The 27761-nt window shown below is 43.2% G+C and overlaps 1 protein-coding gene across 1 annotated transcript in view; it reads right to left on the minus strand.

Moving 5' to 3' along the window:
* Window positions 1–4256: 4256 nt before the first annotated feature.
* Window positions 4257–27761, minus strand: part of tgm2a (transglutaminase 2, C polypeptide A) — a 46498-nt gene continuing 22993 nt past the window's right edge. Inside the window, exons 7-13 of the mRNA XM_052031272.1 lie at window positions 21862–21997; window positions 20212–20315; window positions 17556–17798; window positions 14256–14528; window positions 11502–11662; window positions 7782–7918; window positions 4257–6145 (exon numbers count right to left, since the gene is read on the minus strand). Of these exons, the coding sequence (XP_051887232.1) occupies window positions 5992–6145; window positions 7782–7918; window positions 11502–11662; window positions 14256–14528; window positions 17556–17798; window positions 20212–20315; window positions 21862–21997 (1208 nt within the window). The 3' untranslated portion in view covers window positions 4257–5991. The remainder of the gene's footprint in view (window positions 6146–7781; window positions 7919–11501; window positions 11663–14255; window positions 14529–17555; window positions 17799–20211; window positions 20316–21861; window positions 21998–27761) is intronic.

Here is a 27761-nt window from a genome sequence, read left to right on the forward strand (position 1 = left end):
ATTTTCACTGAAAGGCACTGGAAATGAAAGTCAATGAGTTGTTTGTGCTTCAACTTCACTAGTTGTACTAACTTGTTTATTAACAAGTCATTATTATAAATAGTCTTTTGAAGGAAAGAACATTGGAGTGAGCATTGTTTACTTTTCAGACAGGATGTGCTTCAAACACTTTCATGACCTTGTATGAGCCATCAAGTTGAGCCAAGAATAATAAGCTCTAGGATTTATCCATCATGGGTAGGTTGGTGATCAGAGGCTAACACCATTTATGGGGAGAAGCTTGTACAACAGGAGATGATGCTTCTCAAACACTGATATATCATGGAATGCATGACTCGCACTCATCTTGGTTGTTAACTTCCTATTTTGTTCTGAAGAACTGAGAAATAACCTATTTGTCAGGATGGGTTATTTTACATTAAAAGTATTATCATTAGAATCCAATAATGTACCTTTGCATCTGGTGGAAAATTAAACCTTAGTTTGTAAATGAAAATAAAATTAAAATGCAGATGATAGGAATACAGAAAATCAAAACATTGAGCAGGACAGGCTGAAAGTAATCCTTCCTTCTCTGGAAGGACTGTTGGAGTCCTTGGATGACAAAATGGGACAAGGTGTGAGGACAAGTGATGCATCTCCTCTGGCTGCACGGGAAAGCATTGTGTGAGGAGGAATGGTTGGAGATAGAAGAGTGATTCACTTGCATTTCTATAATTCTGTCTACTACATCAGTGTTTAGTGTGATTGGCTCCACATCAGAAACCACACTCGGATCTGGCAGCTCCTTTGCAGAACATCTGTCTTCAGTCCGCAGGGGTGACCCTCAGTTCCTGTCGCCTGACTGTTCCATTTTCCATTCCACTGACGTCTGGTGGAACCTCATTGCAGAAGAGAATCTATGTGGGATTTTTTGGTTCTGGCCAATGACCAGATGTTCATTAAATGTGAACTGTGCACAGGGCAAAGCCAGCTGGGCTACTGTGGCCACTGGCCAACCAATCCTGGCCCTGCTCCATGTAAAATGGTATCAGCTGCCAGAACTCTGGCCTGCTCCTTAAAGCAGAAGATTCTCCTGTGCTTTTGCTTTTCAAAGGTGCACACGTAGGTGAGTGCTGTTCTTCCTTCCTCCATTTCAAACAGATTAGCTTTCTTTGTTACTTTGTCTTGTTCAGTCACACGGCAGCTTAAGTCCCCCCTGTATGTTCCACACCAAGACAGCTGAAGGTTCCAGTGGTTATGGATTGGCAGATTTGGCTACAGCACTTCCCAAAGATGTTAGACCCTTTTAAAACTTCTCACAACATTGGCAAAACACTTCTCTCCATCTAAACCCCAATCCCATTCCCAATAGCAAGCTTGCTGATAACTGATGATCGCTTGAATAGAACTAGTGTTAGGTTGTGGGAGTTGACAACATCCTGCTGCTGAGCAGTGTGTGCTTTATGTGAGCTTGTGTTGGCAAGACCTGTGAATTATGTCAGCACAACCTGTACTCTTCTGGTGTTTATGCTACCCAATTCACCAGGTATTGATATAAACATGGACCACTGATCCACAGTCAAAACTGAAAGTCAAAGTGGAGTCTATTGTTGGGTGCACAATTCTTATCTGCAGCAGCATCACAGGCACAGCATCAGATAAGCAGCACTCAAGAAAAACATAAACTAAACAAAATTATACACTTTTTACAGGATGGATTGCAATTAGAACTGGAAAAAAACAAAGTCCATTTTAGTGCAAAGTGGTCATAATGTTGCTAAACTGTGGTGATCAGGGTTGTGCTGGTTGGTTCAAGAACCAAATGGTTGAAGGGGTAGCTGTTCTTGAATCTGGTGGTGATGATCAATGATGAGCTTTGATACCAGACTGTGATGCAACCAGTCAGGATACTTTCAAAAGAACATCTGTAGAAGTTAGTGTTCGATGACCAGCCAAACCTCCTTAACCTCTGGGGCGGGGGGGGGGGGGGGGAGAGAAAAGTAAAGATGCTAGTGTGCTTTGCTTGATTGCATCTATGTGCTGGGCCCAGCACAGGTTGTCCAATACATTAATGCCCAGGATTTTAAAGCTGCTGACTCTCTCCACTGCTGTTTTTTCCCAACCTCTGTGCGTGCCCCCCCCCCCAGTGTAGACTGGCACATGTTCACCCTCCTTTCCCCCCCCCCCTTCCTGAAGTCAACAATCAGCTCTTTAGTTGTCCTGACATTGAGCAAGAGGTTGTTGTTGTTGTTGAGGCACCACTCAACCAGGTGTCCAATCTCACTCTGGTAAGCAGACTCATCACCATCTCTGATTTGTCCAACAACAGTGGCATCATTGGCAAAATAAAATACTGTCAGTTCACCAAAGCTCACACTGCTAAGCAGCCCGCATAAATTCACTGGAGCTTAACACTGCAAAATCATATGGGTCTCAGTGGTCAAACCACTGCCAACCCAGTGATCTGCTTATTGTCATCCCTTCAATCCTGTCTTTGTAACTCAGGGTAAACTCTGCTGGCCATTCTCGGCTGTTTCCACAGCTTCATGTTATTCTCCACTTTTGTTTACATGAGCCTGCACCTAAACTGCTCACTACAGTACCAAGCCACTAACTGGAAGTCTTGCTTATCATGTCTCTGGGACACCTGGCCCTGAGTGAGCAAGAATTCATTTCCTATGTCACCTTGTCAATATCAGCCTCATTTATTTCACACATTCTTTTTGACCTCAGACCTACAATTTTAATTGTTACACTTCCTGTGATGATTACCTCTTGCTGCCTTGGTGTAGCAGCCAGCATAATCAAAGACCCCACCTACCTGGGTCAGTCTCTCCTCTCCTCTTCCATCAGGTAGAAGATACTGGAGCCTGAGGGCACGTACCACCAGGCTCAAGGACAGCTTCTACCCCACTGTGATAAGACTATTGAACAGTTCCCTTATATGATTAGATGGACTATGACCTCAATCTACCTTGTTGTGATCTTGCACCTTATTGCACTGCACTCTAGCTGTGACACTTTACTCTGTAATGTTATTGTTTTTACCTGTACTACATCAATGCACTCTGTACTAACCCAATGTAACTGCACTGTGAAATGAATTGACCTGTACAATTGGTTTGTAAGACAAGTTTTTCACTACCTCAGTACAAGTGACAATAATAAATCAATACTGATACCAATAGGGTGATTGTATATTTTTCTGCACACACCTGATTCCAATATTCAACCCCTATCCTTGATTGTATAATCTTTATTTGACTTGTTTGCCATAACCATGAGTTAACCAGTCCAATGACGTTAAGGGAATGTTATTTGGTTTGATTGTAACATTCTGGATTTTTTCAAGTTGCAATTTGGAAAGCTGACAAATGAATTTCATGCCAGTAATGATTTCAGTGTTAATGTTTCAAAATGCTTTTGGGGTTGAACCTGCTTCTTCCCTAAACACAAGGGTTCAAAATAGGAAATGGATTCTTCAGAATCTCCTTCTCAGATCCTGTTTTAAAATTTCCCTAAACATCCCCTTGGTTTGCTGGTATTGGAAACTCAGTTGATAGCTAATTTTAAACGTCACAAGTGCCTTGCCTGTACAACTGCCCAACCTCATTAGATGTTGGTTTATTTTGAGTTTAACTTCATTCTTGCTGCTAGTGCACTACATATCCCGAGAGTGAAAGTTTCCCTAGCCATCCAACTTTGACCACCTACTGTGTATGGCTGCAGAAATCTCAGTGCAAACCTGATGAAAGTGGTTGCAGGACACCTGATCATGAAGTGGAGCAATAAGGGGTAATTGTTTGTATTGTTAACAAATGACTTGTTATAAATCAGGGAAACTTGTCAGGATAATCCCACTGTATTTGATTGAAGAGCTTTGGATGTTGGTAACAAGCAGTATCATTGTGTTCAACTGCAGAAACATGGTGTAGATGAAGATGACGGGTTAGGAATTGGAGTGAAATGGAAAGGCACAAATGCAAGCATTTGGGGGGGGAAAAAATTTTCATCAGTGTCATCTGATTTCTTATGTCAATATTGCACTAAAGGCACATCCTTGTGGAGCTCAAGTCCAAATTAACCTCTCCACTTTCTGCCTAGCAGTAATGGCCAATGCTCGGGAACAGAGATCCCCCTTCTCTCCAAAGCACAGATAAACCTGAGGATTGCAGCTAAGGATTCCAAACTGAATGAAAGAAAAATCAGTTTAAAGCTGGAAATATTATAGCAGAACAGTTTGAGAAAAAGCACAATATTCCTCTGCACTCTTTGTAAAATATTTTATTGATTACATAATCAGCAAAACTCCATTATGATGTTTTATAAAATGTTAATGCTGAAGCAGAGAGAAGAAAATCTGAAAAGCAGAATAGCGTACAAAAATAATAAGGACTTTGCCCAGTCAAAGCTCAGATTTATGCCTGATAAAGAAATTGCTGTTGCATAAAATAACATAGAATCATAATTCTTGACCTCAGTTGACATTCCAAAGATGGGCAGTCTCTGAAGCTGATTTAAAGAAGGAATTTGTACTTGTACCCTAACTTGCACAAACTTGGGACACCTTAACACACTTCACAGTCAGGAAAACGCTCCTGATATATGGTCGATGTTATAATGTGAGGAACTGCAGCAATCTTTGGACACAGGACTGTCACACAAACAATGTAATAAATGACCAAGGTTCAATGATAGCATTTCCAAATAGTGCCTTAATCCTTTGTACCACACTAATGTGCCAATTTTGATTATGAGCTCAGGTTGATGGATTGGACTTGGAATAAGCTTCCAGAGAAAGAATTGTTACTGGCTTAATTCTGATAATTTGGTTCAGTGTTAACATTCTTGAATGGCTATTAGTGCCATCAAATAGCTTGACCCAATCTTCAATTGCTTTTTCTTTTTAAGTGATCTATAATATATGCCCAGTGTTGTTAATCAGCAACTGATGCCTCATGTACAAAAAGGCCTCTACCCATTGGGCTGTGGTGGACAACGAAGTCCAGAACTGCATCCTCTCAGATGAGCTGTGTCTTAAAAGGAGGAAACACAGGACAAAAGCAAATACAGAGACCACAGGTTTGGAAGAAATTTTAGGTCTCAAAGACAGGAGGCTTTGGCCGGCAGGCAGGGGACTATTGCTGGCCTGCTGCCAAGCTCCGTTACAGCACAGCCCTGTGGCTCAGGACGGTTCCCACCTGCTGCCAAGCAGTCCCCTCCCATTCCCACTCTCTAACTACATTCTTCCCTCCCAAGATAAAGGCAGATGGCTCACAATATAGTTTAGTTTCAGTTAAAGGCAACAAAGCAGAGATAAGCAGAGGGTAGAAGATTATGTGGATAGGGATAACTGGGGAAGTTGAGAACACGCCACGTGAACCAGAAGGATCAAGTGTTCTACTTGGGTACATTCTACATAACTCTCCTGACTATCACCAGTAGACAAAACCAAACTGCATATGCTGGAAATCTGAAATAAGATGCTGGAAGCACTCAGCTGCCAACCATGTCCTGCCATTACATGTTCTATCCCTCAGTTACAATGTATGATCCCAGCCCAATCTCTGGCCTGCACCACTTGACCCCAGCTCACCCGCCCTTGCTGCAGTTGTGCTCCCCTACCAACTTCTGTCTTTTTTTTTGGTGGTCCTAGTTTTGAGGCTTTTCTATCTGACAGGCTGCCAGCCTATCAAGAAGGTGAGCTGTCAGGCAGGATACACAGAGAGAAAAGAATTAACAGGCATTCTGAAGTTTTATTGGAAACCCATGCTTCCCCATTGCCACACAAACCCTACACTAAAAGCATCAGTCTTGTCCCTCTGGAGATGAGGAGAAAACTGGAACAAAGCTACACAACAGTGGTTCATTTTATCATTCAAAGATCATTCATGATTAAAGTAGTATTTTTTAAAAGACAAGGGAATGCAAGATTTAATCTCTGCTCATTTCCCCAGCTCTTCTTATAGGTGCAATCTCAGACACAACACTTCCTTCAGCAGGTTGCTATTAGTGATACGGTTTAATAATAACGGTTTTGGAACCCTTCACATCTTTCAGCTTGTTGCAGTCGAAGTCCACAAGCAGTTTCCTCTGGCCTGATTTCTGAGGGGTGAATTTAGCCTTTATCTTCACCTCTTGGCCTGGGCCAATGGACTGAACCCTGAAACAGAAAAGGGAAAGTTAGCCGATGCTTTTATTCATTCAATGCTGATAATGAGTTGGTTATTTTTCAATTCCAGTTCACATCAGGCAAACTGAAAATCAACCAGCCAACCACTTTTAATATTCTGCACAACACATCACAGGTGTTTCAGAACAGGACTGTAGTGCTCCGACCACTTTCTCTGGAGAATTCAGTGGGAATACTGAATGGACCTTGCTTATGCTACATTCACCTTTGAAACAACAACTAGCTGAAAAGTATCCACCGCTTTTTGCCTCTGTGTACATACCTAACAAGCAAAAACTCACAAAGGGCCGAGCACTTGTGCAATTGACACTGAGCCAGTCAAACGAAAATGTTCTAAGGAATTTTTAGAGGAGATAGAGAGAGGCAAAGATGTTTATGGGAAAAAACTGAACTGGAATAAGAAATTGAACAGATTTATTGCTGATCAGTAAAACTAAATCTGCTATCTAGTACTGGCCACGCATTGTACTTTTACTCAAAAGTTCGGTTCCACTAAAGTCAAAAGATTGAGGTTCGGAGGCATAGTACAATGCACTGATGCTATTCAAACAATGCATAGTGCTACCGATCATGAGTGAATTTCCAGGCTAGTCTAGTTTAATGAACTGTTTGAACCCTGGCCAGAATCCTGAGAGACTTTGGGAAGGAGAAGTCAGGTGAACACACACCAGTCCTCATTGAAGGGTGTGCAGTGGAAAGGGTGAGCGGCTTCAAGTACTTGCATGCCAACGTCTCAGAGGACCTACCCTGGGCCTAGCACATAGATGCAACCAAGGAGAAGGCGCGTCAGCGTTTCTACTTTCTTAGAAGTTTAAGGAGATTCGGCACGTCACCAAAAACTCTGCCAAACTTCTACAGATGTACAGTGGAAAGCATTCTGACTGGTTATATCACGGCCTGGTGTGGGAACTCTGGTGTACAGGAATGCAAGAGGCTACAGAGAGTGGTGGGACCCAGCCAGCTCCATCATGGGTACAGCTCTCCCCACCATCGAGGAACATCTACAAGAGGCGATGTCTCAGGGAAGGCGACATCCACCATCAGGGACCCCACCATCTGGGCCGTGCCCTCTTCTCAATGCTGCCATCAGGCAGGAGGTACAGGATCCTGAAGACCCACACCTCAAGGTTCAACAACAGCTTCTTCCCCACTGCTATCAGGTTCTTAAACCCACCTGAAGAACCTTAACACTACCTTGGACTGTACTTTTTCTCTCTCTCTCCCGATCTTGCACTAGTCCCGTTTTTTATTTTGAACATGTGTAAGTTATGTTTAATTTATCTTAATTTAAGTTTATTTTAACACGTTGGTTCTTGTCTTGCCATGCACCGTGCTGCTGCAAGGAGATAATTTCCATGGCATTTACACCCTATGTATGGGTGCGTCTGATGAAAATCAACTTGAATCTGAACTTGAACCTGGTGCACTTCTTCAAACTTTTATGTGGCCTCGGGATCAGCTGGGGTTTAACTTAGTGTTTTAAATCAGAGACTATAATTCCAACCGTGCTTGAGGGCTGCACCTGAGTATTGGTTATGGGTGAGGGCGCTCCAACCTGAGCCAAGTCAGCCTTACACAGACGCTGACAGCCACACGTTCTACTTACGGGCACGGAAGCCTCTGTTCCTCAGTGAGGCCAGCTCCCTCTACCAGAAAGAACCCATCACACACATTCTCCGGCAGTGGGTTGGTGAAGCAAATCTCTGCCGTCATGTCTCGGTACTGTACTGGTTCTCCCAGAATCTGAAGGAGCAAAAATGTTGTTTTAACTCTCAGCGAGTAACTAAGAATACATTTTGTTCTGTGCAAAACATTAAACAATTGTTTTTAATTAAAATAATATAAAGTTCTTAAATCAACAAAATACTTCCGGTATTCAAGAGCAAAATATAGGCTTAATGCACATCGACTTTTCTAATTTTATCTGCTATGGGCTTACATTCTGCCACATGGAATAATTATTTTAAAGTGCACTGTCCTCTGTTGTATGTGTTCTCTGGTCAGCAGGCTGTGACAAGTGGAGAACTACAGCGGTGCTTGGGGACCAGCTCTTGACAATGTGTGTCCATGATTTGGCCAACAGGACATAACATATATCCAAGCTTGCGGACTAGCTGGGAGTTTGAGTGTGGAACATGCCAGGAGGCTGCAGGGTGATGTAGCCATCTGAATCAGTGGGCAAGGACATGGCACGTGCAAGACAATGTGGAAAAGTGTGAAGTCTGCACACGTCAAAGAACAACACATTTGTTAAATGGTGAGAGATTGGGTGGTGTTGGTGTTCAAAGGGATCGAGGTGTGTTTGTACACAAGTTACTGATACAGCAAGAGATTAAGGTTGAGGCAAGTGATTTGCTGGCTTTTGTCATGAAAGGATTTGAATACAGGTGTAAGGAACTTATATTGCAGGCATTGATAAGACCACACTTGGAGTACTGTATACAGTTTTGATATCTTTACCCAAGTAAGAATGTACTTACCGCAGAGCAGTACAAATTAGTTTCAAGGGCATGGGGTTTGCTGTATTAGGAGATATTAAATAGATTGGGACTGTATTCTCTCTAGTTCAGATGAGATCTCATTGCAACGCACAGAATTCTGCAGGAGCTCGACAGGCAGGATGCAGGGAAGATGTTTCCCTCTGCTCAGGAGCCTAGGACCAGGAGCTAAGTTTCAAAATAAAGGGCAGGTGGTTTAGGACTGAGGTAAGGAGTAATTTGTTTATTCAAGAGGGTGGTGAACCTTATTCAAAATGACAACTGATGATTTATGGACATTGAGAGAACCAAAGGATATGTTGGTAGTGGTGGGAAATGGCAAGGAAGTAGATCAGCCATGACCTCATTGTCTGGTGTAGGCTCAAAAGGCCTGATAACCTCCTCCTGCTCTTATCTCTGATATTCCTATAAAAACCTTCAGTCCAGCCGTATGAGTGGGGCCAGGGAACACAGGTATCACTTCCAAACTGAGCTGGACAACTTTACAAGTGGAATCATCTTTTTTCTGTTTGGGCAGTTAGCGTAACACTATTACAGCGCCAGCGACCCAGGTTCAATTCCAGCCGCTGTCTATAAGGAGTTTGTACGTTTTCCCTGTGTCTGCGTGGGTTTCCTCCGGGTGCTCCGGTTTCCTCCCACATTCCAAAGACGCACGGGTTAGGAAGTTGTGGGCATGCTATGTTGGCGCCGGAATCGTGGTGACACTTGTGGGCTTCCCCCAGAACACTCCACGCAAAAGATGCATTTCACTGTGTGTTTCGATGTACATGTGACTAATAAAGAAATCTTAACTGTTTGGACTTCTTTGCATATTTGGAAAGAATGCAATAAATGGAGAGGATCAAATACTTAAGGTGCATGGCTATCAAGTAGCTATCCGGTGATAATAAAGACCAGAGACGCAGGAGACAAGTAACTGTGTTTAGCAGGGATTAGGTTATGGTTTGACAGTGTCTGTAAAATAACGTCAGGTTTTGGGTCACTGAATAGGGAATGCGTAGATCATTGGCTCGAACCACCTGCACTCAGAGGTAGAAAAAGACTAAAGAGTAATTATGCAAAATTGAATGTTATTTAATAGGCTGGGGCTTGGTGATAACTCAGACAGTGGACATCAGCTCCACCCAAAACATGGCAGCAGCTGGGAGTGAAAGCGTGTTGATAAATGAGGAGGGAACAAGTCTGGTTCAGAACATTGATGGACCAACGTAGGCATGATCGCAGTGACTGCCAAAGCAACAGAAGGGATACTGCCCTACGTTTGATTCAGTGGTTCAATACTTCCTCAGTGGTTACCAGAAACTTAAGATTGAGCATCTTGATCAGCTGGGGATGTGGGCTGAGGACTGGCAAATGGCTTTCAATCCAGATAAATGTGAGGTTTTGTATTTTGGGAGATCAGACCTAGGTCCCTCTGTTCCATAACCATTCACTGTGTAAGTCCTACCCCGTTATGGAACAGAGGGACCTAGGACTGCAAGTGCATAGTTCACTGAAAGCAGTGTCTCAGGTAGACAGGGTGGTGAAGAAGGCGTTTAGCACGCTGGCCTTCATCAGTCAGGGCATTGAATATAAGAGTTGGGAAGTTATGTTGCAGTTATATAAGACATTGGTGAGGTCACACTTGGAGCACTGTGTACAGTTCTGGTCACCCTGTTATAGGAAAGATGTTATTAAACTAGAAAGAGCGCAGAAAAGATTTCCCAGGATGTTGCCTGGACTTGGGGACCTGAGTTACAAGGAGAGGTTGTGTAGACTAGGACTTCACTCCCTGGAACGTAGAAGATTGAGGGGTGACCTGATAGAGGTGTATAAGATCATGAGGGGCATTGACGGGGTGAAAGCACACAGTCTTTTCCCCAGGGAGGGGGAGCTAAAAACAAGAGAGCATGGGTTTAAGATCAGAGGTGAGAGATTTAAAAGGGCCATCAGGGGCAGCTTCTTCACACAAAGGGTGGTGCGTATTTGGAATGAGCTGTCAGAAATAGTGGGTGAGGCGGGCACATCAGCAACATTTAAAAGCCATCTAGATGAGTCCATGGATAGGAGATGCTTAGAGGGCTATGGGCCAAAGGTGGGCGGATGGGACCAGCTTGCTGGGCAACACAGTCGGCATGGACGAGTTGGGCCAAAGGGCCTGTTTCTGTGCTGTGTGACTCTATGTGAACAAGGTTTGTTCCTCAGAAGCCACACCTACTCTCCCTTTATTTAGCATCATAGAATTGTAGACTCATACAGCAGTGAAACACACCAACCATCAACCACCCATTTACACTGATCCTACATTAATCCCATTTCTTTATTCTTCCCCGCATTCCTATCAGCTCCCCTAGGTGCTACCACTCACCTGCACTCTAGATGCAATTTACAGTGACCAATTAACCTCCCAACCTGCACGTCGGTGGGACGCAGGAGGAAACAGGAACACCATTGGGGGGGGAAACCCATTCACCGACAGGGAGAATGTGCAAACTCCACAAAGACAGCACCTGAGGTCAGGATTGAACCCAAGTCTCTGGAACTGTGAGGCAGCGGCTTGATTCGCTGTGCCGCTGTCCTTCCCAGTGGCGTTTGGCACGTTTGACCATACTTGGCTCATTAAATAATGGCTTCTGTTGGTAGGAAAGAACATCGAGCGACTGATTCCTGGGCTATTGGGGTCCTCTCTAAGTTGGGCAAGGCTAGTTTCTGATCAGGTGCAAGGTGTCACAGGACTGAGGCCATGCAGATTTTTCAGTTCAGATATATATCCTACATGAAAGATATTACAATGCTGTTACAAAGATATTACGATGCTAATTCCGACTAGATCTCCTGGTAATCTTTACCTTAATTTGCAGTTCTGGATTCTGCATCGTGATCACTTTTTTGGCAACCAGTACTTCATACGTATTGTACTCAATGACAAGGCCTGTGATGCAGATCTGATTGTGATCTGTTAAGCGCCCGCTGTAGTCTGTGTACTTCACCTGAAGGGTCTCGGTCTTCGCTGAAGGAAGAAAACGATATTGAATAAAACTAAATATTTTTTTACAGAAAACTATTCTTGATTTTCTTGCTTTTTTCTTTAGCATTCTTCTGCAGGTTATTGTAAGGATATATTTTTGTTGCACTTGGGATGTTGAACTAGTTGGTAAAAACATGTTGCAAAAGAATAAGTGTCCCCGTCATATTAAATATGTCAGACCCTTTCTCTGCAATCGAGCTAACAGCTTTGGGAGTATAAAATAAGAAGAAACAAATGGAGACTTAAGGACTTAGCATCATAGAGTCACAGAGCAATACAGCATGGATACAGGCCATTTGGCCCAAGCAGTCCATGCCGACCACGGTGCCCACCCAGCTAGTCCCAGTTCCCTGCGTTCGGCTCATTTCCCTCCAAGCCCCGCCCCTCCGTGTATTTCTTAAATTGACCTTCTGTTCAATCAGGAGCCAAAGGCTTGTTCCTAAATCAATCAAACCTCTGTGGGAACACAAGGAAAGGTAATAACTTTGGAAATACATCTGTCAAAAGGTAATTGTGACCACTGATAACAACAATTCTATTGGGTACAAATGAGCTTTGAATTTAATTGACTGGTTGAATCACAGGGAAACTGACGAGGGGCATGGGTCTGATTGGTCAAAGGGTAATAGTTAAATGTTTGGAGCCTGGTTAAGAAAATATGATGTGTAATTTTTGAATTGGATGATAGGTCACATACACTTATTGTAAGGGTATAACAATCATGGTATAATTTGTGGATTTCAAGTCATCTCAGAAATTTGTATCTGAGTGACATCCTTGCATATAATCAAATAATCACAGTAATGACTCGACTGATTACTGGGTGTATAGAGTGTAAACGGCTCACACCACAGCATTTAGACTTTATTAATTCATGGCACATGGATTTTAGTGGCCTGGGCTACATTAATTGCCCAACTTTAATTGATACAGTGAAGGTAGTGATGAGTCATATGTTCAAACCCATGCCCATCCTTCAGGGAAGATACTCCCACAGTGACGTTAGCAACAAAGCAGGGTCACTGATATATTCAATTTTCTGTTTGGTGGGAGCCATGGAGGGAGATAGTTCTGTACCTGCGTACTAGGTGCCCTTCCTACAGATAGGGGTCTCAGTTTCTGTCGAAGGACTTCATTGAGTTGCTTCATTGTGCTCCTGTGTAGCAGCGATTATGTTTTGTGTAAATGGCGGAGGGAGTAAATGTTTTAAATGATGGGTGAGCTATCAATAATAAGAGCAAATTTGTCCTAAATAACATGGAGCTCTTTGACTATCTTTGGAACTGTGCTCATCTAGGCAAATGGAGTGTTTTATGCGACACAGGCTTTGTTCTTTGTAGCCACTGGAAAAAGTCTTTGGGGAGTCAGTAACTGAGCCACTCACCACAGAATACTTAGCTTGTGGCTTTCTGTTGTAGTCACGGTACCTACGCACTGCTCTAGTTACTTGCCAATGGTGATATCCAGGGCATTGATGGTGGATATTCAAGAATAGTAACTCTCTTGACTATCGAGAGGAGATGGTTAAATGTCTTCTTGTAGGAGATGGTCAATGTCAGGCAATTATGTGGCCACTTATTTTCCTACTTATTTCTGCATGTTAACATGGGCTGCCTCATTATGTAGGAAATTTCAAACGTAAGTGAACATTATGCAATCATCAGCACACAACCTGACTTTTAACTTCACAATAGAAAGAAGATCATTGATGAAACAACTGAAAATAGCTGGATCTAAGAAAAGTCTTAAGGGGTACTTGTCTCTATTGGAAAAGACACAGATACAAGGGCAATGACATCATGCTGAAACCGTATTAAATAGCGGTTAGGCAGGAGGTAGTGCTAGGGATAACTCTGGAGTTATGAAATGATGGAGAGCAGATATTAATTAAAATGAGAACCCGTCTTCAGGAAATAAAACCTGTTCACAATTTAATTTCAACTGATACGTTAAGGCCATTGAAACCAATCAGTGGGTGCGGGACATTCTGATTCTGTCCCATTGAAGCTACACAGGGGAAGACAACAGATGAATGTTCATGTTAATTGGTGCTCATTGAAACCCTCAGGGTGAGACCAGGGAAGGCATTAAGTGGCCATCTCCTATATTAACGCATCATTAAAGGTGTATCCCTGCCACTTAATGCACAGTTCAGGACAAGTCTGTTTTGCCACTTGATATTCTGGCCAGTTGTACATTCAGATACCATCCCTCAACACTGAGCCTATTCAAAGGGGTTCTGCTGCTAGTGGAATGTGCTTCCATTGTAAATATGTAATTCTGCCCACCCACCCACCTTCCCCCTCTCACCTGGACTCACCTGTCCCCTGCCTGTGTGTGCTCCTCCCCGTCCCCCCACCTTCATCAGGAAGAAGGGTCTCAGCCCGAAACGTTGACTGTTTATTTCCCTCCGTGGATGCTGCCTGACCCGCTGAGTTCCTCCAGAATTATATACAAAAGAGTTAATAGTGAAGGTAGAAACTTCTTTATTTCCTGACACCTGCTTGATTATCTTCACAATGACCCACATTTTAGCCATCAAACACCTACACGATCCCCACAACCACCGCATTACCTTCTTGAGGTCCAATTGTGAAGTTCTCCAGATCCTTCCATCCACATTCCTGAAATGGTTTCCCATTGTACGTGGTGGTTTGGGCACAGAGCAAAAGCCTGCAATTCTTTGTCTCTGAGGACTGATTCGAGACAACAAAAGAGGCTTCAAAATTACTCCCGTTCACGTTGACCCTGTTGGCGTTCAGTTTTACAGAGAATGGTTTCTTTGGCTCATTGGGCAGACTGATAGACTTGTTGGCTTTATGGAAAATGTTCCTTTCTTCTTCAGAACCTTTTTAAAATTGAATCATTGTTGAATATGTTAGAACAGTAAGTGCTTTTTCTTCCCTTTCTGTGTAGAACTTCCCATTACAAAAACACCTAATGGTAAGTTGATAGAGAACATGATCAAAACACATTTTCAGGCACTTTCCTCCCACCAAAAGTGAAATAAAAATCCTCAGTAAAAGATGTGTTTATATTTAGAAAAGCAGCATTGTTAGTTATTAACGTTAGGACATCATTCTGCATTATTGAATGGGTGGGATTTATTCATCGTGTAGATCTGGCTTTCCCTCAGCTGTACAACTCATTTTTGGGTGGTAGAGCAGTGAATATCATGGGCACAACCCTCTCTGCCATCGAGGACATATTCAAGAGACGGTGCCTCAAGAAGGTGGCATCCATCACTAAGGACCCTCACCACCCGGAACATGCCCTCTTCTTGTTACTACCATCAGGGAGGAGGTACAGGAGCCTGAAGACCCACACTTCTTCCCCTCCGCCATCAGATTTCTGAACGGTCCATGAACACTACCTCGTTATTCCTCTTTTTGCACTATTTATTTTTAAAATTTATAGATTTTCTATCTTTGCGCTGTACTGCTGCCACAAAACAACACATTTCACGTCATATGTCAGTGATAATAAACCTGATTCTGATTCTGAGATTGGCCCAGAAATTCACCAACCACTGCAGAGATATGTTAATGGGGTTTCTCTGCTCAGCCTTATTGACAGTGGGACCCTGGGACAGGTACCGGTCAGCAGGGAACGATCGTAGATCATTGGAAGAATTGCGATCTGTGCTAGGCTGGAGGTCGTGTGTGTGTGTGTGTGTGTGTGTGTGTGTGTGTGTGTGTGGGGGGGGGGGGGTGGTGTTGGGGTGGTGGTACACAGGTTGGTTCAGGGGATTAGTGACTGAGGAATCAGTGGCCACACTAGGACTGTGGGCAAGGAGGGGGGAAGATGTTGTGGAGAATGGTCAACCATATCTTATGAGGATAGGTTGAGCGAGCTCGGGCTTTTCTCTTTGGAGAGATGGAGGATGAGAGGTGACTTGATAGAAGTGTTCAAGATGATGAGGCATAGATCGAGTAGACAGTCAGAGACTTTTTCCCAAGGCAACAATGGCTAACACGAGGGAACATAATTTTAAGGTGATCGGAGGAAGATATAAGGGGGATGTCAGGGGTATGTTTTTTACACAGAGAGTGGTGGGTGTGTGGAACGCACTGCCGGCAGAGATTGTGGGGGCAGATACATTAGGGACATTTAAGAGACTCTTAGATAGACACGTGAATGAGACAAAAATAGGGGGCTATGTGGGAGGGAAGGGTTAGATAGATCATAGAGCAGGATAAAATGTCGGCACAACATCGTGGGCCAAAGGGCCTGTACTGTGCTGTAGTGTTCTGTGTTCTATACTGTTGGGGGAGGAGAGGGGGGAAGTTGAGTGCTGAAAGGGGAGCAGACAAGTGAATCAATTCAATGGGATCAGCCTGTTCCATCCCCACTGCTGGGGATGGGATTCTTCAGGAAGACACCTTTGGGTTATGTCGCTGCCGAAGGAACAGCATTAATGAAACATGATGGAGCCGAAGTGCCCAATGATGGGTGCTGTGGAAGGGAATAAAGAGAATTAGCAAAACTCATCATTGGACCCAAGGGTTAAGGGTGGAAACAGAAGCGATTGCTCTTCCTGGGTATCGCTGCCCCTTGGAGCATCTTGTGCTGGGAGAGAAAGTGAGGCTTGCAAGATCCTCTGTTAATTAAATCTGAAATGTCCCTGAAAACCATTGTGGAATATCTTTTCCCCAGGATAGAAATGTCAAACACCAGAGGACATGTTTTTAAGGTTAGGAGGGGAAGTTCAAAGGCAACGTGAGGGGCAGGTTTATTTACGCAGGGAGTGGTAGGTGCTTGGAACGGGTCACCAGGGGTAGCAGTGGGAGTGGGCAGTTTGGTGGAGTTTAAGAGGCTTTTAGACAGACCCACAAATATGCAGGGAATGGAGGGATGTGGGTGATACACAGGAAGAGGACATTTGGTATAAATTGGCATCAAGATCGGCACAACATTGTGGGCCGAATGGCCTGTCCAGTGCTGTACTCTTCTGTGTTCTCTTGTAAAATTAATCTGGTTAACACTAACCTTGTAATACCAAAGGCAGGACAAGACGAGGGCTGAACCAATTGATCTGATCAAGGGAGAAGAGCAGAGGCACTGATTAACTGAACACCTCTGGTGCAGAAACATGAGGAAATGACTGAATAAACAGAAGATACCTGTTTTGCTCGACCCTGTATGTACATGAAAGGTACATAAACTGTGCTTTGGCAGCGCAGCCTCAGAGACGTTCTGGGCTGTTCTCCTGATTAATCAGCGCTGCGTAATAAAGCTTCTCTCTACTGCTCCGGAGTCCTTGATTTTATTTCACCTCTACAGGTGTCCATCACCATTCCTGGCAGAAGTCACTGCTAAGAATCTTACAGGCAACCTGACATATCATGGATTTTGGAGCAAGACCCCAGAGACAAGGGCCTGGGCCAACTACCCTGTCTCCCTATCAACCTCTACCAAATCCCAGATTATCCCAGGGGAAGAAGGGAGCCAAGGGATGGTCCAGGAATCAATCTGCGCTCTTTATGATCACCTGAATAAAACAGTTGAGAGATTTTTCTCTCCTTTATCAAGACTGCTGCTCTACCTGATGGTGTGGTTCTTTCTGCCTCTGCCCACTATGCCTACTAGCTGCTATCCAGGAAAGAAGTTCATGCAGTCATAGTGCTGCTAAGTACGTAAGGCCAGCTATTGGCGAGTTGTCACATTAGTCCCACTTCTTTGTCCTCTGGCAAGGCCCTGAACATTCCCCTCTCTCAGGGTGCCTCTTTTTCTATCTGCTGCATTTCTAGATGTGTCCAAGTACCAGTTCATCACCAACATTTCATCATTCCATTCAAGATGATTAAATATCATTCATCTGGCTGTCCCTTTTGATGTTTACACCAGGTCCAATATCAATATCTTCACTACCTACCTTCTGGATACTTGTAATTGTGTGTGACATCCTCACGGTCATCGCTGCCAACGGCCTTTGTGCTGATGAACTGACCAATTAATCGACTGTTAACGTCAATCTTTGTCCTTGAACCGTCCTTTCGGACTAGCCACGACACCATGTCTGCGTTGACTTCAGCAAAGACAAATGGAGTATCAAAATTCAGATTAACGTCCCCATTCTTAATGGCTTTGAGAGAAGCTGGACCACAGCAGAAGATTCCTGAAAGGAACAGAGCTTAATGTCACTGCATTGACAACATTACAGCAACTGAGCAATTTTAAATGTGCACGGTACCTGCAATTCTCAAAGCTTTTCTCAGTTTCCGTAGCTTCATTCACCTGGAATATTGTTTATGAGTTTTCCTTCCCTATCTCAGCATGGATAAGTCTGGTGACAGAGGGGGTGAACCAAAGGGTCACCAAATTGATTCTCAGGACAGAGGGACAGTCCTGCGATTCAGTGGACTGGGTTTTGCTCTCTACAGTTTGATAGAATGAGAGGTGACCTCAATGAAACATCCAAAATTGTTACATAGCTTGACAGGGTAAACGCTTGTGTATCCAAGCTGGGATGTATACAAGCTGGGGTGTATCCAAGCTGGGGTGTCTACAAGCTGGGGTGTGTACAAGCTCGGGTGTATATAAGCCGGCGTTATAGTCTTAAAACAAGGGGTTGGCCATTTTGGATAGAAATGGGAAGAAATTAGTTTACCCAGCGGATTGTGAATCTTCAAAGTTCCTTCGCCAATAGCACTGTGGAGGATTAGTCGCTGAGTATATTCAAGGTAGAGATTGTTATAATTTTGGATGTTAAGGGAATCAAGGGATAAAAGGTTGTTATTGGAAAATGGTGTCAGGGTGAAAAAGGTCATCTATCATCTTACTAGTGGAGCAGGTGCTGAAAGGCTTCCTCCTGCTTTTATTCTTTATGTTCTTAAATATATGGTCAATTTTCATTATTGGTTCACCGATTATATTACTACGTGATAGTTGCTTGGGAGTGTTTACAAGATAGTCACTTCATCTTGGCTTCAGGTAATGTTAACTATCAGGCTTGAGAGGCAGATGGTGTTAGTGTTTTGATACAATCCCAATGACATTCCACTGGCATTCTCACAGGTAGAGACATGGCACCTAAGGTATGGTTTGGTGTCCAGTCCCTTCAAAGTCATAGAATCATAGAACAATACAGCATGGATACAGGTCCTTCAGCCCAACCAGTCCATGCCGACCACGGTGCCCACCCAGCTAGTCCCAATTTCCTGTGTTCAACCCACATCCCTCCCAGCCCCGCCCCTCCATGTACCTATCCAAGTGCTTCTTAAATGACACTATTGTACCAGACTCACCCACTTCCTCTGGCAGCTCGTTCCATACACTCACCACCCTCTGCGTGAAAAAGTTGCCCCTCAGGTCCCTTTTAAATCTTTCCCCTCTCACCCTAAACTTATGTCCCCTAGTTTTGAACTTCCTTACCCTGGGGAAAAGACCCATATCTATGCCTCTCTTAATTTTAAACATTTCTATAAGGTCGACCCTCATTCTCCTAAGCTCCAAGGAGCTTGTATATACCCCAGCTTGTACACACCCCAGCTTGGATACACCCCAGCTTGTATACATCCCAGCTTGGATACACCCCAGCTTGTACACACCCCAGTTTGGATACACCCCAGCTTGTATACATCCCAGCTTGGATACACCCCAGCTTGTACACACCCCAGTTTGGATACACCCCAGCTTGTATACATCCCAGCTTGGATACACAAGCATTTACCCTGTCAAGCTCTGTAACAATTTTGGATGTTTCATTGAAGTCACCTCTCATTCTATCAAACCGTAGAGAGCAAAACCCAGTCCACTGAATCGCAGGACTGTCCCTTTGTCCTGGGAATCAATTTGGCCAACCTCTCCCTATAACTCAGGCCCTCGAGTCCTGGCAACATCCTCGTAAACCTTCACTGCACTCTTTCCAGTTTAACCACGTCTTTTCTATAACAGGGCAACCAAAATGGTACACAGTTCTCCAACGACTTATACAACTGCAACATAATGTCCCAACTCCTGTACTGAATGCCCTGACTGATGAAGACCAGTGTGCTAAATGCCCTTTTCACTACCCTGTCTACCTGTGATGCTGCTTTCAACGAGCTATACACTTGTATTCCTAGGTCCCTCTGTTCCTAAAGTATTCCTAAATGAAGAGAGGTTACTGGGGAATGCAAAAGTAATGAAAGCTGACTGTCAGGGACGCTTTGCAACTGCTTGTCAATTTTTAACTTCACTTTAGAAGTTCCTGCACAAAACGATTGAGCTGCCTTTTTGAAATGATTGTCCGTATCTTTAAAAAAGATTGAAATCGCAGGAGTTAATTGGGAACACTTTTATCGCTATGCTTTTGCAAGCTGAGGGAGTTTAAGCATGTACCAATTAACTAGATCCTTCTTTTGGTCGGGGAGCAATAGCTGTTGGTTCATCGGGTGACAATCTGTAGTTGCTGACAGGGACATAAAAATAGTTCTTTAGGAGAACACTTGTATTCACGGTCACTGGGCCATTATGTTTACATCTGACAGGAAAAGATATGCCAATGTTGATAAAAGACATACTGCATACCCTGTGTTATCTGCAGTTACCTTCACTCCGCTCCTGTGGAGTGGGGTCCAGTACTTGCCAACCATCATAGCCTGCCTTCAAATCAGGCCGTGTCATCCAAGATTCCACCCAGCAATGGAAGTTCCTTCAGCATCACAAGAGAATGACCATCGTTAACAAGAACTTGTACAACCAAGGTAGAAAATATTCTCTTTACAGACTGGAAGTTCATCAGATGATAAAACTGTGAAATATGGAGAACTGATTTGGTGATATTTATTTAAAGACTTAACATTTTCAAAGAAGGTTTTGTTCTTCCCACTGCGCCTTTAAGAAAGCCACCAAACTATACTGCCTTCCAACCCTTTCATTTCACACATCATGTGTTTTACACCTCATCAAAAATTCCCATCCTTACAAGCTTTGAAGGAAACATTCAATGAAATCATTAAATAAACTTCAGTCTCTGAATGCTGAACAATTGGGTCAATAGGGCCCTTCTTCAGGACTGGCAGTTAACGTTTGATGAAGGGTCCTGACCCTAAACGTTGACCACCTGCTTTTCTCCACGGATGCTGCCTGACCTGCTGAGTTCCTCCAGCATCATCGTGTTTTTCATTTTTATTCTATTGATGCTGATGGAAATGAAGAGTCAGGTTAGGTTGGTACTGAGTGGCTCATCCAACAATGATAATTTTTACATGATTGGTCAAAGTCAAACCCATCCACAATGATGATTATCTTGGCTATACCAGACCAGGATCACTGTCTATTAACCCTCGCTATACCTGCCCATGCAACAGGACGACTCATGGGCACACTCTGTTACCCCAAACCTTGGTAATGACAAACAAAAGCCAAAAGAAAACGTAAATAATATTCTTTTTGAAAGCCTGGCAAATTATTGGGGTGTCTGTTGCCTAGAAATTCATTACCTGCAGAGGCTCGGTAATTGATCACAAAGCAGCAAAGGCACAAGTGTTCTGACTATCAACCTGGCCACGATGAAGGAAGTAGCAGATACTCCTGGGAGCAGGGCAAGGTCATGGGGTGAGTGGACAAGCCCATTGGATAATTGCACTGGGGCCTGTGGTTTGGAGAAGTCTTGGACCATAGCTTACAGGTCCAGAACAGTCATCGTCAGCACCTGAAGCTGATGAATTGGATCCCGGAAGAAGGAGCGGTCCAGGAGATCTGAGGGTCGGGTTAGGGTTGTAGCTGGTGGGGCCCAAAGGAATATAGGCACATAACTAAATGAAGGTGGACCTGCCTGTACCTGGTTTCTCCTCCTGGGCTGGGTCCTGTTCAGATCTGCTTTATGTTGCAGAAAAAGGAACACCATCATGTCCTGGTTGCAGAGGCAGGTGCAACACAGAACTGTATAAAGTTATCGCACCGGCAGTGTTCAAATAGAGTTCTGCATGGAGAAGTGGTCTCATTAAGTATAAATCCAATGCAGAAATGTGTCACCCACACAAGCACATCTTGTCGTAAAGTTAGATATTTGTTTCAGATTTTTTTTGATGTTTAGGATAATGACGAAGGTCACAAACAGGTCAGAAATTAAAGATGTATATTGTTAGTTGTTAATCTCATCCTTATCAATTTTGCTTCTCTTATACGTTCTTTATTTTTTTATTATCAGTTTCCAATGTACCAGCTGATGTTGTACCTGCAGAGATGAAACTCACCAGACGCTGTCTTTCATTATGTTCAAGGTTCTTCCATTCTCATCACTGAAGGAGTCAATTCGTAAATCTTGCTCCGTGTCATGTGCAGAGTTGAAATTGGTGATGTGCCGAGTGGCAATTCCAAAACATCTCAAAACTGGAGCAGAGCAACGACTGTTAGGAAAAGTTCTGCGCACATGATCTATGTACCTTATGACTGGAATAATAGCTGTACATTTAGACAAACGCACCTATAGATGCATTGCTTGTTAGAACATTCACATGACAGTATGATTCCCTTTTGTTCTTTATCCCTGAACAACTCCTCATGCTCTGTCATACCAACAGCTTAACACTTACTGGTAGATCTGGAGGTGATGTTATCCAGGAGGTTCTATAGAAGTCAAGAATGAGGCACAAATCTTATGGTTACAGCCGTTTTATTAGATGTTCATCGTAGTGCAGATCAGACAGGGTCAGCCTGTATCAGCAAGTAAAGAAGTAACAAAGAAACCTAACCACATACTCTTCCTTTATACTGCAAACTGGTCTAAACCAGTTTAGATATGGAAACCTGTGAACAAGTACTGACTGAGTCACACTTCAAATTTGCAGACAATGAAACTACAGAACCAGGTAAACTACAAGTTACTAAAAGTTTACAAACAGGTAAGCAAGTGTAAAGAAAGCTAAAAATACAAGGAAAAGTACAATTAAAACAACAATCTGGACCCTAATCCAACAGAGCAGAGAAGCAACAAATCACTTGGGAGTTCACAAACTCTCTCTTTAGTTGAGGGTTAGCTTGAGCTTCAGAGAAATAAAGTTAAAGAGGAGATGCTGAGCCCAAAATTTCCACAGGGGTTCTCCCAGCACTGGAAGACTTGCAGAAAACACATTTCTCCAGGACTTTTACTATAATAATGGAGGATATCAGAAAAGAGCCAGGTTGGTTTAAAACTTCAGGTGGTGGGCAAAGTGATCATGAAGATTTGATGTAGGATAGGAAGAGGGGTGAAGAGAAATTCATCTCCTGTCAGGCGCATTGAAAAGCAATATAGCAGCAACAGCATCTACTTCAGTGGCACTGAACTTAAGAGGTATTAATGCTTCTATATAGTTCACAGATGGAAATGCGTTGTAGACCCACGAACAACCAGAGATGGAAGATAAAACCTGAAGGAAACATTCCCGGAATCAGTAATGTGCTCAGAAGTCATCAAAAGCATGCAAGACAACTTCCTTGAATAAAGACAAAAGAAAACCAGTTTGAAAGAAAAAGTTGTTAACTGGAAAAATGCAGGAGGGTTTTGGTAGCTGTGATCATAATTCAGTTTGGAACAGTGAAGGAAAAGTTAAAGAAACACCAGGAGTAAAGGTTATAGACTGGAGTAGGCCAATTTTGTTAGAATGAGATGTGATTTAGGAAGGTAACTGGGGAAAGTTTCTTGGTGATAGATCAAGATCAGTGCAACGGGAGAGTGGGGGAAAGGAACAGTAAGGACAAGAGACCACTAGAGCACCTTGACAAATAAAATGAAGGACAACTCAAAGATGTTTCATAATTGTGTAAAGAATAAGTGGATAATGAAAAAGACTGTGGTGCTTATTAAAGACTAAACAGATAATCTGTGTGTGGAGGCAGAAGGTGTAGAATTATTCTTAAAGAATACTTTGCCCCTGTCTCCATAAAAAGAGGTTACCATGTAGAAATATGAGATAGCAGAGGATTTACTTAAAGCACAGCCACAGATCCCTGAAGGTTGCAGGATGGGTTCTTAAAGGGTTAAACAAAGACATCTGAGATACCTTCCTTTACTGGTTGAGGTATAGTGACAGAGACAGGCAGGTCATACTTAAACTGTACTTAACTCTCGGTCACAGTGTGCTCTGCATGGGATACATTTCCAGTCACTACACTCCAGGGAAGATGTAAAAGCATCACATAAAGCGCAGACAAAATTTACAATCATATATCCAAGGCTGGAAGCTTTTTCGCTGTGACAGATGGACTAAGCTGGAGTTGTTTTCTTGGAAGGAGTGGAAGCTGAAAGGAGATTTGAGTTGTATAAAATTATGAGTGGCATAGACTGAGTGACAGAAGGGATCTATTTCTCTCAGCAGTGACGTTAACAACCAGGAGGCACATATTGAAGGTAACTATTAAGAGGATTAGAGGGAGTTGAGGAAAATGCAGTGGGATCTGGAATAGAATGCAAGAGGGTTGATGGGGCAAACTGTCAGTGCATTGAAGAAGCACTTGGATGTTCACATGATGTGCCATAACCTGGCTCTGGAAAACAGATAGGAAATGGGTTTTGAAGAGTACTTTTCAGACAGATTAATCTCGATAGTCTGAATTACCTCCTTCTGGAGGAGGCTTGCAGGAGTGAGACCGATCAGCTGGTTGAGTGGTGTCACAATGACAACCTCACACTCAACGTCAGCAAGACCAAGGAACTGATTGTGGACTTCAGGAAGGGGAAGTCGGGAGAACACACACCAGTCCTCACTGAGGGGTCAGCGGTGGAAAGGGTGAGCAGCTTCAAGTTCCTGAGCGTCAACATCTCGGAGGATCTATCCTGAGCCCAACGCATTGATGCAATCACAAAGAAGCCACGCCAACAGCTCTATTTCATCAGGAGTTTGAGGAGATTTGGTATGTCACCGAAGGTGCTTACAAATTTTTACAGATGTACTGTGGAGAGCATTCTGATTGGTTGCATCACAGCCTGGTATGGAGGCTCCAATGCACAGGATCACAAGAGTCTGCAGAGGGTTGTAGACTCAGCCAGCTCCATCACGGGCACAACCCTCCCCACCAACGAGGTCATCTTCAAGAAGCAGTGTCTCAAGACTGTGGCATCCATCAGTAAGGACCCTCACCACCCGGGACACGCCCTCTTCTCATTACTACCATCTGGGAGGAGGTACAGGAGCCTGAAGACCCACACTCAATGATTCAGGAACAGCTTCTTCCCCTCCACCATCAGATTTCTGAACGGTCCATGAACCCATGAACACTACCTCGTTATCCCTTTTTTTTGTACTATTCATTTATTTTTGTAATTTATAGATCTTATGTCCTTGCACTGTAAGCAGAACAATAAATTTCACGTCATATGTCAGTGATAATAAGCCTGAGGAGATCACATTAGTAAAGAAGTTGGACATCTCGAACGTCCTGGAGTGGAAAGCCTCATCATGGGAGCAGATGCGGCGGAGAAAGAGAAATTGAGAAAAAGGGATGGCGTCCTTGCAAGAGACGGGGTGGGAGGAGCTGTTATTGAGGTCGCTGTGGGCGTCAGTGGGTTTGTAGAAGATGTTGGTGGATGAGGACAATGATCTCCTCTGCTCTCCTGCTGCTCAACCATGTGCTCCCTCATAATAAGCTTCATTCTGATGCAACATCAGAACGTTCTGGGATTTATTCTGACATTGGAGAGCAACATCTTAGGGAAATGGACAAAGTTCCGATTTTATTCTTAATGGCATCAAAGGGTTTTCTACTGATTATTCAGCTGGCAGTTTGTTATTCTATGTTGATGGCTTTATTCTTGCTAAAAGTTCTAGGTACCCCAATGCTAATTGTATGTAAAGATAGTTCTGGTCTTAAATTGTTGTAAACTTCACCAACGTTTATGCCGAATCGTCAACAGATAGTTGACGAGATCAGCAGTAAAGTTTGTCATCAACCCCCAATAATTTCTCACCCAGAATGAGATATCTTGTCTTTAATTCTGAGCGCCCTTTCCCCACTGTGTTCGTTATTGAGGAGGAAGAGCATCAGTTCAGCAATGTCGTTTCTGTGCCGGTGCTGCCACTTGTTTTTCCTACAGAATTTGATATTTAAAGGTTTGCAAGAATTCTCTGGAATTAATAACAAATGCAATGCTTGGCCAAATCCTGTCACCTTTGCAAAAAGTAATATCCAACAAATAACTGCCCAGGATATTCAGTAGTCCTAATAATGCAGACCAACAGGTTCTGAAAACACATAATTGATTGGAAAGCATCACTGACTTTGATGCTGATGTTGGGACGCCATGAATTTATTTGTTAGAACAAAAACATGAATCAACAGACAGGTCTGATTGATATGGCTTAATCTTACAAGAAATGCCTTGAGGTCTGAGTTACAGATTCTAAAGAACCTTTTCCAATTTTTAATCACAAAGGAATGTTGACCCATTTATTTACCTGACAGTTACCTGACTTTTCTCACAGTCCATCATTTCCCAAACTTGCACTGTAACATTTGTCTCTGCAATCAACATGCTGTTACACTTTGTGTATTTGCAAGTCCCTCTCACTTCATATCTCCCCTGGTTTTTATCTCCTTCATGATTGTTATGAGACCATGTCATGTTTGTACCTTCATGGTTGTAAAATAACTACAACAGTACCATACATTATACTGAAGCAATGAAAGGTTTTGCCTTCCTCCCTGTTGTTGCAAAAAAACTAGAAAAAAATCAAGATCATTTGCTGAATCCATTGGTTTCACCACAGTTCTGTGATCCAGAGGTTAAGGCAGCAGTACCAAAACTGAGAAGTTCTAACATGTAGCTACTCTGCAGCAGACAGAATAAGATGAGCTTTAACTATAATTGGAGGGCAATAAGGATTAAAGTGATCTTTGTATCTGCAATAACCTCCAAGAATTAAAGTAAGTTATAGACAACTTCCCAAGGATTGTGGTTCACATTGTGCGCCTTGTTGTTAGTTAAATCAGCATTTTTTGAAATACACACTGTATAGATGCATTTAAATCATGACTTCAATAAAAGTAATAATTAAATATTTATCAAAGCAAAGGGTCATTTTAAGTTATCGCAGGCATGTGTTCTGACTTGAAATGTTCTCCTTTTTACTTCAGTTTTGAGGAATTTACCCTTCTAATTTGCTTTACATTCCACACAACTAAATGCAAATTCTCACAGTACCCTTACCTTCTCACTAATATAGTGCATTTGGGTTCTTCTTACACTGTACTATGGAGTATAGGTAAACCCGCTAAATATCAAGAGCATTAAAGAAACACGACAGTTATTGGTAGCAACTTACTCTGAACTGAACCTGGAGCAAGGTACATGCAGTAATTAACAATGCAACATTTCCTTAAGGTCGTTGCGACTCCATCAACTTTAAAGTAATAGAGTGTTTAAGAGCAAATAAAAATGGGCCACAGATCAACATACGTTGGAACTGGGACAAATAATTCTCGCATTTCATCACTGCTGTAAAAGTGGATCTCTGAAACCATCTGTATCTTCAGATGGGTGGGGTTAATTGTGTGCAGGTGGGGCCAACAGTCAGAATTTCTCAGAAATCTTTAGAGTTTACACTGTCATTCTATACAATAATCAGAAGAGTAATGCAGGGTCAGGGCAGCGTAAAAGGTGCAACACTGTTATCCAATGGGAGCTGGTAACTAGCAAACTATGAAAATCACAGTGAATCATCTCACATGTGCAACTTTGTTGTCTAGTTAAATGAACACCAGTAAGAGGCTCCAGACCTTGCAACAGCGCAGATGAACCACACTCCCGTTAAAGGGCCCTGTGGGGTCTTAGTTCCCGACAAGCAAAGTGGGGGTGAGTTTGCGTTGTCCAGGCTTTCAGCAGCCATTGTGACCAGCACCAATGGAGTTTATTTTTGTTTAACAAAACCTTTCCCCTGCGGCCAGGAGTGCTGCCCACCTCATCACGAGTGCGTGCACACTCCTGTTGCTCCTTCAACTCCTACAACCTGCACCTCAGCCACACCAGCATTCTGTCTGTGCTGGTCCCACATCCGTAAGGTCGATCCCAGACTAACCTTGGATCCCTTGGGTGGAGCACATGTTAGTTATGGACCAGAAAACATATCAAAATTAGTTAGAGCTACTGTCTATGTACACCTCACAGGCCAGGGAACAA

Source organism: Pristis pectinata, chromosome 16, assembly GCF_009764475.1.
Source record: "Pristis pectinata isolate sPriPec2 chromosome 16, sPriPec2.1.pri, whole genome shotgun sequence".
In the NCBI taxonomy this organism is placed as follows: Eukaryota; Metazoa; Chordata; class Chondrichthyes; order Rhinopristiformes; family Pristidae; genus Pristis; species Pristis pectinata.